At 53.7% G+C, this 13,279-nt stretch overlaps 1 protein-coding gene across 1 annotated transcript; it reads left to right on the forward strand.

The window, feature by feature from the left end:
- The first annotated feature begins 1,007 nt into the window (after positions 1-1,007).
- Positions 1,008-4,055, forward strand: LOC119112607 (galactose-3-O-sulfotransferase 3). Its single transcript, XM_037236825.1, has 3 exons — positions 1,008-1,207; positions 2,255-2,437; positions 2,887-4,055. The coding sequence occupies exons 2-3, from the start codon at positions 2,349-2,351 to the stop codon at positions 3,926-3,928; spliced, it is 1,131 nt and encodes a 376-aa protein (XP_037092720.1). The 5' UTR covers positions 1,008-1,207; positions 2,255-2,348; the 3' UTR covers positions 3,929-4,055.
- Positions 4,056-13,279: the final 9,224 nt, after the last annotated feature.

The raw sequence follows: 13,279 nt of genomic DNA on the forward strand, positions 1-13,279 counted from the left end.
CGTGCTCCCAGGAGTATAATGTACACGTGTGCTATATTAGGTGAACGAATAACGGCCAACGGAGGCCGAGCGTTGTGACAGATAACCCCAGTGATTTACTCTTGAAGTAGGCCCTGTTGACAAAATAACTATTCAAACTCTGGAGCCTTAGATAGGACTGAGTTTTTTGTGCCATAAGAAATCGAAATGTTACGCTACGCGTTGGGGCTCTAAACTACGACTTCCTGTCCGCAAGAAAGCACAAAAACTACAGAAAATGCCGTTTTCAACAGGCTTATGGGTATGCTTACAGGCTTATGGGTATGGGTACCCCCTCGCCCACTTGGCGAGGGGTACCCAGGAAAGGGGCCTAGGACAGCCAGCCCCCCCCCCCCCCAGGATTCTAGCTGCGCGCCTGACCTGACCTAACGGTATACTCTGCGACGGCCGCGGCATCCCGACAGCGTGCCACTGGGGTCCGTCAGCGGGAGACGTCCTCACCGACTCGGGTGCGGTTGGACGAGTCGTTCGGCAAGGGACATACTCGGACGTCACGGAACACTGCTGGGGATGGGGGGGGGGGGGTCTATGTAGTCTGCAACGGCGCTGTCGAGGTCGCCTCGCCTGCTCGGGGGTTCTCTTGGTGTTCCGGCTCTGTCGATCGGGGTCTCTTCGCGGGGTGGTGTTATTATTCGGGGCGCTCTCTGACGGTTCAGGTAATGCCTGACTTGCTGGCTGTGCCGTCGTTTCTGTTCCGACCCCCCGTCGGCTCCCGGGCGGACAGCGCCGCCGCCGACGACGGCTGGCCGTGTCTGCCGGCCCGAACTCCTGCTGGAGAGGGGGGGGGGGGGGGGGAAGTCGGTTCGGAGAGCCGGCGGAAGAGTCGGCCGGGCCGGTATCGACCAGCCGGGCCTATCTGGCGCCGTCATTGACCGTGCGCTGGTGACGTCACAGACTGGTGGCGCTGCGGCCCGCCTGGCACGGCCTCCGACGCCGCTGACGACCCTCTGGCGTGCCGGCGCCGCCGCCAGACCGGGGAGAGACCGGGGCGGCGGGACGTCAGGTTACGGCCCGCCGCCGGCGCAGCGGGCCAGGCCGACGCGACGCCTAGCGGGACCAGCAGCCGAGTGTCTGGTGGGGGCCCAGTGCGCCCGTCACCGCAACATCGGGTGCGGCGGACCAGTGGTAGCCGGCCCACCTTCCAGTCAGGAGACAGTGACAGCAACAGGTCAGTCAGGGCCGGCCTTAAATTCAGCTATGCGTTTCTGACCATTTTTCACTCCACCCTCGCGGTTGCGCATCGGCTAAGCTTGACGAAGCTCCCTTTCCCGTTACGTCCTTAGAAGTTATTTTTAAAGATTTCAGCATGATACGCAACACTCCTGAGAGTAATGTTACGATGTCGTAAAAACCTCCGTTTGTCACGCTTTGGCTACGCTCCGTCTAAGCCCCTCCCCCTCTGTGTGTAAGCACCTTTGAGCGGCCTCGCACGCGATGTCTGTAGGGTGCTGTTCTGACACGTTGAGCAGCGTGCATCACCTCCTGCGAGGCGGAATTTGCAGCTTCTAGTTTTTCCACCTCGGGCGTGCGAACTCATCTGGACACGGGCGAAGTGCCATTTGATGAACCCGAGCGTAGGACGTCACTTCACTTACAACTCGTCTGCCGATCGACGTCCTTTGGCTTTTACTTCCTGCGTTTGAAATGGCTTAAGTTGCCTAAAGCTGCTCGGATGAGCACAGGTCGGCGCTGCGCCGTCCCGTCCGCGACGCCGCCGTTTTTATTGCGCGGTCGGCGGCGGCGCGGTGCGTTTACCGGGCCAAGAGCCGACCGTCGCGGGCGTCGGACTGTTAAGCACACAGTTGCGGGCGGTACTTCCCTTCGTTGCAACAAGCGTCCATTGTAAGAGGACTTGAACCCCAGGTCCAAAGTCGCGAAGGTGGGCGTATCGAGCGGCCGCCCGGTGCGTGCTGACCACAGGCAGCTCAGCAGCGCGGCTAATGTGTTGCAGTATTCAGCCGCCGATGGTCATGCTGGTCTGAGGGTGGCCACGCGCCCCGAAAGATAACGCTGGGTGCGCCGCTGCTCCACGGCTGCTATCGGGCCCATGCTGACGGGTCACTACCGTCACCCCGCACCCCACACGGGGAGTGGCGACCGACTCAGCAATCAGTCCAACGGCCGCGCGGGGCACCCGTCGGGACGGCGGGGCGGCGGGCGGCGGGCGGCCAGGTGGCCGCGTTATGTTTGCTGGAGAGCACGTGTGCTCCCGCAGATCCGGAGAAGATCTGGACGCGACTGAGCGATGATACGACGACGACACGACTGATCGACCGCACGACGAGGCCCGGACGGGTGGAAGCGAAAGCATGAAGTACTTCCAGCGCCAGATGCTGCTGCTGCTGCCGGGCGTGACTCTGCTCAGTCTTCTGGTCTACCTGTCAGACGGCCCCAAACGGTCAGCTCTTGCCATTGTTCGCTGAAAACTGTATGTGGACTCGCCTCACGGACCGCGTGTTTCCGTAGATCCGTGTTTTGTTCGCAGCGCTGGGTCCGGTTCAAGTAATGACTATGTTCTGCGAATAAGGGCCGTTTTAAATCGTGCTGGCGAAAGATTATGGTGTTATGCTGGAGCGATATGATTGCGAAGTCCCAAAGCGCGTAGTTTGAGTGCCTATCGACCCAGCTGGGCTAGCAAGCGTTGCAATCACTTGCATATTTTGTGGCGTTTGCGCTGATGCAGAATTCAGTGGCCCACAACGGTGAGGCAGATAGCTTCATGGCGAAGCCACGCTGAACAGCAGCATAACAGCCACTCGCGAATATCAGGTGTCTTAGACGGTGCGGTTATCAAAGGCTGATAACTCGCTCGCCGGCGCCGACTAATCGGGTCATATTCCGCGGCAGATTGTTCGGCAGGCCCGACTCCACTGCCGGCGAGCCCGCCGCCGCCTGCCGGCCGCAGGTCAACATCGGCTTCCTCAAGACGCACAAGTGCGCCTCCACCACCATCCAGAACATCCTGTTCCGGTTCGGGCTGCGGCACAACCTGACGTTCGTGCTGCCCTTGACGGGCAACTACCTGGGTCGGCGCGAGCCGTTCAACGCGGAGCTGGTGCGGGACCTGCCGTGGCACGCGCTCGGCTATAACATCCTCGCCGTGCACAACCGCTGGGATCACGCGCAGGTGGCGCGCGTCATGCCGGCCAACACCACGTACGTGACGGCGCTGCGCGACCCGGCCGCCGCCTTCCAGTCGATGTACGCGTACTTGGAGCAGGACCGCGTCGAGCCGCTGTCGGCCTTCCTCGAGCGCGAGCCGATCCCTGAGGAGCGTTTCTTCGGCGTGCTTGGCCGCAACCAGATGCTCTGGGACCTGGGCCTGCCGGCCGACCGGCTCACCGACTTTGCGGCCGTGCGCCGGCTGGTGGCCGACACGGAGCGACGCTTCCGGCTGGTCATGATCGCCGAGCGGCTCGACGAGTCGCTGGTGCTGCTCAAGCACGCGCTGTGCTGGCGCATCGAGGACGTGGTCGGCCTGCGGCTCAACTCGCGCACGGCGGCGGCGCACAGCGCCCTGCCGCGCCGCGCGCGCGTTCGCCTCAAACGCTGGCTGGCCGCTGACTACCTCCTGTACTCGCACTTCCTGGCGCTGTTCGAGCGGCGCGTGGCTGAGTTCGGCGCCGCGCGCATGCGCCGCGAGGTGGCCGAACTGCGCGCCGTCAACGAACGCGCGCTCGAGCGCTGCGACATGGAGAGCAGCGAGCGCGCCACCATGCAGCCTGACTTCGCCACGTTCAGCGAGCGCGTGTACGGCTTCCAGCCGCGGACGCACAGCGAGTGGTGCGACAGTCTGGCGAGGCCAGAGCTGCAGTTCGTCGACCTGCTGCGCAAGCGGCAGCTGCGCATGGCGCAGGGGCAAGGGCTGCTGTTCAACTCGACGACCTGAGGACGGCCGCGGGCCGAGTGGGATGTTGACGGTGTGAATCACGCATTCATCAGAGGGTTTGTCTGGCAATAGGCGCTGTTCTGTGTGAGGCGAGGATGCAGCGAATCACGTGGGTCATAAATGTGAAAGGAGTGTTGTGCTTGTTGACCACTTCCTCTACATGACACCTTGCGCCAGAAACGTAAGAGTACCTCAAACAAAAAGTTGCTTAGTGGAATTACTTCAAACTCAATATTTGTCACGTGTTGTGACGAGTTGATGACACACTTCCATGGAAAGAAGGAGAGAGATCATCCGGCATGTTTTTCCTCCCGCACGTTACACATATTTGCACGCACGTCACCCCAACGCGACCGAAAACTGCACAATTACAGTCTGGTCACCAGTAGTGTTGATTAACACTGCACCGGAGACTATTCTGTTGTACTACGGTTTGTCCTCTGCCCTCGCACATGTCAGCAGTTTGGTCTCGAACACCAGTTTGTTGCCGCAAATCATCGGTTGATCCCCAGGTAGCAATACCGATGATGCATCCTCTTTCAAGCGGATCTTGTCGCCCTTCGCTGTCGAATATGACATTACACCAACTGCCACCGTCAGAGCAGCATGCCAGCAACAACTCTAATGGGCGTCGTGAAGGCGGTGGGCAATTAGGGAAAGACATGCGGCTGAGCATTACTCCGTCAGCAGTACCTCGCATACAAATATGTAGACGGCTTAGTGTTCGCCATGCCGTAAGGTATATGCACTTTTGATAGCCTGAACTCTTAAGGTTATCATGTAGGTTTTAGGCGGTTAAATGTCAAAACGCGTCCAAACATTAATCCATCAGTAATTCAACAGAGCTAATCGAATCGAAAACGCGGAAACGCCCAGTTGGGAAGTATGCCTGTTCCGATTAGTACTTGGAAACGCCGAAAAGCGCTGTCATGAGTAATTCAGCCATTGTGCATGGAATACAAAGCTGAAGAGAGCGGCGTGCTCGACATACCAGAACGTGCGCCTTTCAACGAGCGGACGTCTAAAGGTCACCATTCACCCCCAGGCAGCATGTCAAAAATGCGTTCAAGCACTTTTCTTTCAGAAATACAACAGATCTGAATATGAAGAAGGGAAGTCAGGCCACCACAGGTACACATACCTGGCATCGTGGCGAGCACGAAGCCATCTTCAGATTGGCTGTTCGTATACACCCTCCAAAACGTAGGGCGGTTACGCACCGGGCTTATACATCCTCCAAAACGGAGGGCGGTTACGCACTGGGCTTGTACACCCTCAAACACGGAGGGTGGTTACGCACCGGGCTTACACACCCTCCAAAGTAGAAGGTGGCTGCGTACCGGGCTTATGCACCCCCCAAAAACCTCGGAAAGGATATGCGCACTGCCCCTACGTACGCTGCAAATCCTAGAAGACAGCCAGTCCCCTGGCACCCCTGTGTATCGCCATTTCATTTTTGCGCTCACTTTTGTTCATTTTTGCTAAGTGCCAAATGCGTGGCGCGAAAATGACAAAATGAGTTCACCAACCTTGACTCACGTCGCTGCGTGTCGCTTGCTGTTTCTCAGTTCGTGTTACTGGTGTTTTGCGGGGGCTTGGGGTGGTGCATGTTGGATTTAATTATGATGTGTTTGAAGCTTTTGTGTGGTATGCACGAAATCTAAAGAAGTGTATTGTACACGATGCTGTTTGTGTGTGCGGTAGCCATTTGTTAACCTGTTGGTAATGTTAAAGGCACAGGTTTTTCTCCATGATTTTAGTGTAAGGCGGCATTGGCCCGCTAGTTGCAGGGAGTTGAGTGCTTTGCCTGCTGTCTTGCACTATGTTGGATTGTGTGTGTGTTGTGTTTCTATAGCTGCATTTTTGAAGACATTTATGAACCTGGTGGTACAAAATGTACCACATTGTTATTACATGTTGTAAAGCTGATGCATCTCTTCAATTAATCCAGACACTGCTCAGATAACTAGCCTCTTTTTTATTTTTGTTTGAAATCATTTTGAAGCATGAAATATGAGCAGTACAAATGACAGCTAGCAGACATAATGCTGTGAATATTTATGTATAGGATTAGGTTGCAATCTCATCTGATTCCATATTATGGTTGTCTTGGGGACCGAATCCCATGTCATGTCAATTTTTCATCATCATGTCATCTTCCTTAGGTATATGAGTGCACATAAGCATGTTATGTGATGGATATGTAATTTCCATGAAAGTGATCAGATGTAACATTCTTTGTAGCTGTTCCATTGCATGCTTCGGAGTCCAGGCTTCATAACTTGCTGTGTGAGTCCAGTTATATCAAAGGTATCATAAAGGCTAGCTCTTCCCTTGAAAGTTGATGATAACTATAGCCCTCTACTTTTTTTGCTTAGATATACCGGGGACCTGCAATGGAATTGTCAGAGACAGGTAACCAAGGGGGAGGCATGGAAAGAGGGGTGTCTGCAGTCCCTACAGTGAGAAGAACTATCACAAGACTGTGCTGCTGCAAATAGACATTGGACATTTTCCCTGACAATTTCCCTGCCTGCACATGGCTATCAAATGCCTTTCAAAGGTCATAGTAAGTTGTCACAAATGACAGGTTTTGATCTCTTCAGGTGCTAAGATGACCTGACGCAAGATTATAAGTGATTGTATTGGATTTGTGGAATAAGCAATCTGGAAACATGCATGACAAGACTAGCATACTGCATGTCATGTTGGCCTTGTATGCTTTCATCTTGACATCCTACCTACATCTTGACTATGTAATGACTAGAAAAAAAAACTGTAGCTGACGTTGAAGCTGCATAAGGCGATCAAAATCAACGTGAAAATATTTTGAATCATAGATCGCATGAAAACAGCAGATTATCACAGTAACCTATGGAATGGCCTTGACCTAACCCCATTGCAGCATCTACATGTTGGTGACATGGCATCCTCATTTAGACAGAGTATGTACTTTTTGAGGAAATGAAACACTCCAATTGACCCAGTCCCCTGCAAACATGTAATTGGGGTCTGCAGGCCTTTGTCCTGACCTTGACCTTTCATGTCAGCATGATTTCTAATTGTTGTTTCTTTAAGATGTGCCCACAGATTCTTGGTTTGCATATATATTTGCAGCTTGGGCAATTTTGTGTATATTTCTTGCATGTTGAGAAAATGCAAACTCAAAGTTCTTGATTTGGCTGAGTTCATATCACCCTACTTAGGTATAGTGCGATCGAAACACAGCAGAGCTATTTCGTTTCTCTCAGCGAACTGACAAGCTGTTGCATCTCGGGACCCGAAATCGGTAGAGAATGGCCCATTTCAATCACCCGTTATGCAACATAGCAGCATCTCCGCGCCAGCTCCGCACCGAAGGTACAAGAGCCGCGTCTGTGCCATAAAGCGCAGGTTAGTACCTTCCAAATTTCGCCTTTTCTCAGCCAATGGTTGCTGGCACTAAAGCATAGTTGGTGAAAGTAACAGTGGCAGTTTCTTATCGCCAAATCTGTGGTGGCGACGTAGAAGGCATGTTGCCTACGTCCTCCTTCATCTCTGGCGGCAAGCAGGCGTGATTCGGCGCAGTACTTTCGGTGTCACGTAAATCACAGATGAACACCACGTCATCAAATCGTTTACAGTTCATGCATCGGTATGTGTCGCAGCACGTCGACAGGTACTAATGCGCTTTTTCCCCATGCTTCACAGTCTCGCATCATCGTCGCAACGGAAACCTACCATAGGTTGCGTGGGAACTGGACAAAAGGGGAACAGCGGCATCAGAGGCCGAGCCCGAGGATTGCCTTGCCCTGCAGTTTTTAGTATCACAATTGTAAAACCTGCATACCACTTGAATAATCTCACACAATGATACCCGCGTGGCACAGATAGCGACGGCACAGATAGCACGCCCGCTCCCCTCCCTTAGGATCCCCAAGGGCTCGTTCAGACCCCTTGCTATCGACGATTGAGGGCCCGTTTTGAGTGCCCAAAGGTCTGATTGGGGGTCGCATTAAGGTGCCTGACGCTGCTGGCTGGGCTTACAAATACCAGTCAGAGGGCTCTTTGCATCGATTGCAGGGGACCCCTGTGTCAATAAGAGGCAATCGGTCGGTTGGGCACCACCAGAACCAAACATCCGGCTCCTCGGCAGTCTAGGCCTAAAGACCCATTTCTAAAGCAACAACAAAGTCGGGGTTCCTATGTCGCCCAGCGTCCCTAAGTGCCTGACATAAGGTCCCGCGTTGGGAAGGTGCCCTGAGGCCGTCAAGAGCCGTGTTCGAGGGGATCCTAAGACCTTGGGACCAAAGCTCAAGGGCCTGGACGGAAGACAGAAGGGCCGAAGTGCTGGCTGTAGGTTACAACCCTCCACTGGTAGCGCCGTGACCTCAAATATCAGTCAGAACGTCTCTCCCACCGATTGGGGACCCCTAGAGCAATGTGGGCCCCCATTTCGGCAAGACATCACCAACACCGAACAGTTGTTTTCGTGCCGGTCTGAGCCCTGAGAGCCCGCTTCCCAAGCATGGATGAGGCCGAGCCCGAGGATTGCATTGGTCTGGACCCCTGCGACAACGAGAAGCCCTTGTGGCGGTCAGTGTCCCACAGTGCCCAACTCGCAGCTCTTAGGCTTGCAGCCACAACAGCTAGCCAAATCATCCGTCTCTGAATGCATCGCGTCTATCTGGATGTCAATGTTCTGGTTACCAGAAAACGACTGTGCTTCATTGTAGGGTGACAATCTGGACACATCAGGCACCTATTGCATATCATATATTGCATATGTGTATAAAATGTAATACATAAAAGGCATATGTAAATAATAATTTATAAAACGCATATGTAAAGCATAATGTATAAAACGCGCATGTATATTAAACGGAAATGACAGCTAAAGCCACGCATCCACCGTCGCTGGTCAGCCGTGTCACAGCAAGTCAGGGACAACGACATGACACCACATCCGAGCGCAACGACATCATGACACCAAAAGAAAGCACCTGTCCATGGACCCACTATAACGTAACTATGTACAGCTACGCATGATTGACCAATATGCTGCCCCCAAACACAAGTGCACCCATGCTGCCATGGCATTCACAGATCCATGACGACCTACCGACGGCTAGGGCAGGTCGTCGCACTGCATCTGATATGGCCACCTTAAGAGAGTTGCTACATTGTTTTAAGTCCAAAAGAAGACGGCTGAACTTTTCACTTGCCATTCAAGGCAGCCTATGCTCTGGGGGAAACTACCGCTACTTGCACAGTGAACATATACATGCACCCATGCCCCTAACATAGCCAACAGAACAGCGCGTGCTGAACCACATTTCACACACACCACATTGCACGGAGCTACCAACCAGGTGGTCCTCCCCACAACCACACAACCAATCACGTTCTTCATCGAACTGGTCCACCCCAGCCAGGAGCATCCTCCACGCACATCGGGTGAATCGATGTCCCAGAGATAGCAGTACATCTGGATTCGCTTTCAGCCTGCAGAGGTGGATGACATCCCAGGCCCGTACGTCCCTCTTCACCGGACAGGCCTTCCTTCGATGGCTTCTTGAGAATCCAGCGTAGCATGGCTGCAACAAGGGCCAGTAAGATGTATTTTGCACTATGGAACGCGCGAGATTATAGCGGAAGTGAACGTTATGGTGGAAGAGATGACCCAAGACTAAAACATACGAAGCCAGTAACCCATGTAAAATTGTGCAGCTAGATTCCCGCACTGCGTTGCAGCATTAGTTTCTGATTCTTTGCAGGCAGCGGTGCACTGACATGTAGCATGCGCGGGCTTCTGTTTCAATAGCTTCACCTCAAAATGGGCTGCCCTTGGGCATGGCGCCCGAGACTTATCATCGACGACATGTAAGACCTCAGACCTGTGCATACTTTAAGTACATGGTGCCCAAAGTACCACGAAAAGTGCGACTGTGTTTCATCTCAATGCCGGCTACAGTGCAATACGCTGCGACCTCTATGCTCTTCACGGCTCAATCTTTCTCGTTTAAAGCCAAACCGTATTGCATACATAGGAATCGTGGACATGGGTCGTTTCCCGTCGAATTAATGGGCCTTCGTGCCGGACGGTGTCGGGATGACATGACAATTTGCAAACGCCTTCACCAGGTGCTTCGTCGCACGTTTCTGTCGCTGTAGGTCCCGGAGAACAAATCCTTATACGCTGTAGAAGGCGCAGGCGCAGGCGAGTGCCGGTCAACTCGAAGCCACAGATTGGCCTGCACTTTTGGTAACACACTCACTGTTGACAAGCAGAGAGAGAAAGAGAGGGGAGGAAGGGAGGGAGAGAGAGGGCGAAGAGAAGAGAGAGAGAGAAGAGAGAGAGAGAGAGAGAGGAGAGAGAGAGAGAGAGAGAGAGAGAGGAGAGAGAGAGATAGAGAGAGAGAGAGAGAGAGAGAGAGAGGGAGAGAGGAGAGAGAGTAGAGAGAGAGAGAGAGAGAGGAGAGAGAGAGAGAGAGAGAGAGAGAGAGAGAGAGAGAGAGAAGGCGAGAGAGCAATAGAGCGATAGAAAGAGATAGAGAGCGATAAAGCGATAGAGAGCGATAGAGCGATAGAGCGAGGGCGGGACCGCGAGTGCAAGAGAGCGAGGGAGCGAAAGAGAGGTGTAAACCATCACTTGACATGTAATATCCCAATTGTAAGTCGTCGCATGGCAGCTATCGCAAGTATGATGAGCCATCAACAGCGAAACTGCGTAACTTACCATTCTGCTTTTCGTGGAAAAGCAGATCTGCGAAGCTCTTCAGAGTTCTCCGTTTCAGTTTTGGCAGTCCGATGACGTTGGTTGCCGTTTTTCCGCGCGGTCGACCCTTGTTCTCAGTGATGTTGGCAGGTTCCTTCAGATGTTCCAGTTCGGCGACATGCCCCAGTCGCCTCCGCATGCCTCGACTCGATCTGTGACATAGACAGAACGAGCACCAAAAGAGACCTGTTCGGAAATGCCAGCGAAAGGGACCTGGCGGCACTCCTCGGCCTTACCCTGGCTGGAATTTCCTGAGGAGAAAACAGAGCGCGCCTCTGTAGCCACACCCTGCCTGGAGCTGCCTGCGGAGGAGACGGGGCGGGTATCTCCAGCTGCGCTCTGACTAGAAGGTCCTGAGGAGAAGACATCTCCAGCCACGCCTTGATCTGGAGCAGAGTCTGAAGGTTGTGACTCCAAGACAGTCCGACATCAAGGGCAAACTGAGTTCGGGGGAGGGGCAAAAAAGTGGAAAATAACAAAAGTATCCCCAAAACACACAGTAACAAGCAGGGGCGGGTCCAGAGAGGGGGGCCACGGGGCATGCCCCTCCCCCCCCCCGGGCCACGAAAGGGCCCATTGGCTCCGGGGTCCGACAGCCGGCCGAACAGGTGCAGTTTTTTTAACACAAAACGCAATAAAACTGGGTATCTCTGGACTTGCGACCAAAAACAGTTGTAAGCGAAAGAGAAGGCCCTATGAGAAGTCCCAGTCCCAGAAAAATTACTCAGTTATTGGAAAAGCTGTGGACTGGAAATTGTAAGCCCCATTACACCGTCTAGGGCCCCATGCTGTTTCCGGGGACCTATATGTCACTTGGAGGTTAATTTCGGTTGTTTAGGAGTATTCCACGTTGTCTTTCATTTCTTTGCATTTGCTCCGAGGGCCCTGCGCTGTTGTTGGAGCCCTTCTTGTTAGCGTGCCGGGGAACTCTTGTCAGTCACGAGCCCTTCCACGAATTATTTCCGTTCGCCAGAAAGGCTCTGTGAGCGGTAGCCAGAGTCCCATACATTAACCTGCAGGGGTATTCTCGGTTGCCCAGGGGCCCTTTACGTGGGTATCGGTTAACCTACAGACACACTTGCGATATGCCCATGGGTCCTCTACATTGGTCTAGGGCGTTTCCAATTCTCTGTCACTTGCTTAGGGCCCTGCACTCTTATCGGGGGCCCATCTAATGGCCTGCTTGGGCACACTCAGTCGTTTGGGGACCGTCTACACTAGGTTTTTGGTACTTCTTTTCTGAATAGGGGGCCTACGCTTCTTTGGGGGGGGGGGGGAGGGGAAGGGCTATCCGATAACCTGCTCGGGCGCACTCGATCGTTTGGGCCCCTCTATATTGGGCCTTAGGCACATGCTATTTGAATGGGGCCCTACACAATTGTCGGGGGCCCCCTCTGTCCGCCTCCTCCCCCACACTGGATTGCTGGTGGGCCCTGCACATCGGTTCTCAGTGTTTGAATTTAGGGCCCTCTGCCCGTATCGGGGTCATATGATAATCTGCTCAGGTACACTTCATCTTTCGGGGCCATCCGCATGGGGTTTTAGGTATTTCTTATTTGAATGGAGGGCCTTAGGCTCCTGTCGGGCCCCAAGGGGGGCGGGAGGGGGAGGCACAGGACCATGTCCCATGGACCACGCCAAGGGAACCTAAAGGCTCCGGAGGGGCCCATAACCGGCTGGACGGACGCAGTTTCCTTACAACAAACGCACAACAAAATTGCTAGCAAAAGTAAAAAGTTCATAAGTAAACGAAGTTCATTCTTCGCTGATTGAGAGTGTTGCTTGGGGCAATTTTAGGGCTCATTACGCTGTCTAGAGGCATTACGCTGTTGGCTACCTGTCTCTATATGCCCACTTGCTGCGTCAATCTGATCGCTAAGGAGCTTTCCACGTTACCCTTGATCTCTTCTCACTTTTTCGTAGAGCCCAATGTGCTGTTGGGACGCTTCCTGCCTCCATGCTTGAGCACTGTTGATCAATCGGGTTTTCCTCCATGGATTTTACCCATTCACCCGAAAGGCCACACACACTTCTTCCCGGGCCGCACATTCCAGAATGCATTCAGTTGCTCAGGGGTCCATATAAATCTCAGGTATTTTCCGAAAATACTTGGCTACTTGCTTGAAAGGCCTTGTGCCGTTGCTAGGGCTCTTATAAGGTAAGGCACGGAGACGCTCGGTGCTCAGGGGCCCTCTACTTTGTTCGAGGGCTCTTTTCCTGTGGCCTCATTTGCGGCTGACTTTTCGCTCCTATCGAAACTCGTGTCGTTAACCTGCCGGTGCACTCTTGATTGCACAGGGGTATTAATTTATAGTCCTGAATAATTTCCCTTTCCTCGGGGGGTCCTGTGCTATGATCCGGGCTTCATATGTCAGCCTGTCGAGGTACTACCGATCGTGCAGGTGCCCACCACGTTGGTCTTGAGTTCAGTCTTTGCCTTGCTCTGAGGACCCTATGCTTGTCGACGGGAGCGAATCCATTCCGCTTAGAAGTGAAGCGAGTTGGCATCACCACATCTCGCCGATAGGCCATGAAGCCGCCCAATTAACAGCGGTCGTCGTCGAGATTCGAACCCGGGCTTACCGCGTGAGAGA

Source organism: Pollicipes pollicipes, unplaced genomic scaffold, assembly GCF_011947565.3.
Source record: "Pollicipes pollicipes isolate AB1234 unplaced genomic scaffold, Ppol_2.1 Scaffold_7261;HRSCAF=8764_pilon_pilon_pilon, whole genome shotgun sequence".
Classification (NCBI taxonomy): Eukaryota; Metazoa; Arthropoda; class Thecostraca; order Pollicipedomorpha; family Pollicipedidae; genus Pollicipes; species Pollicipes pollicipes.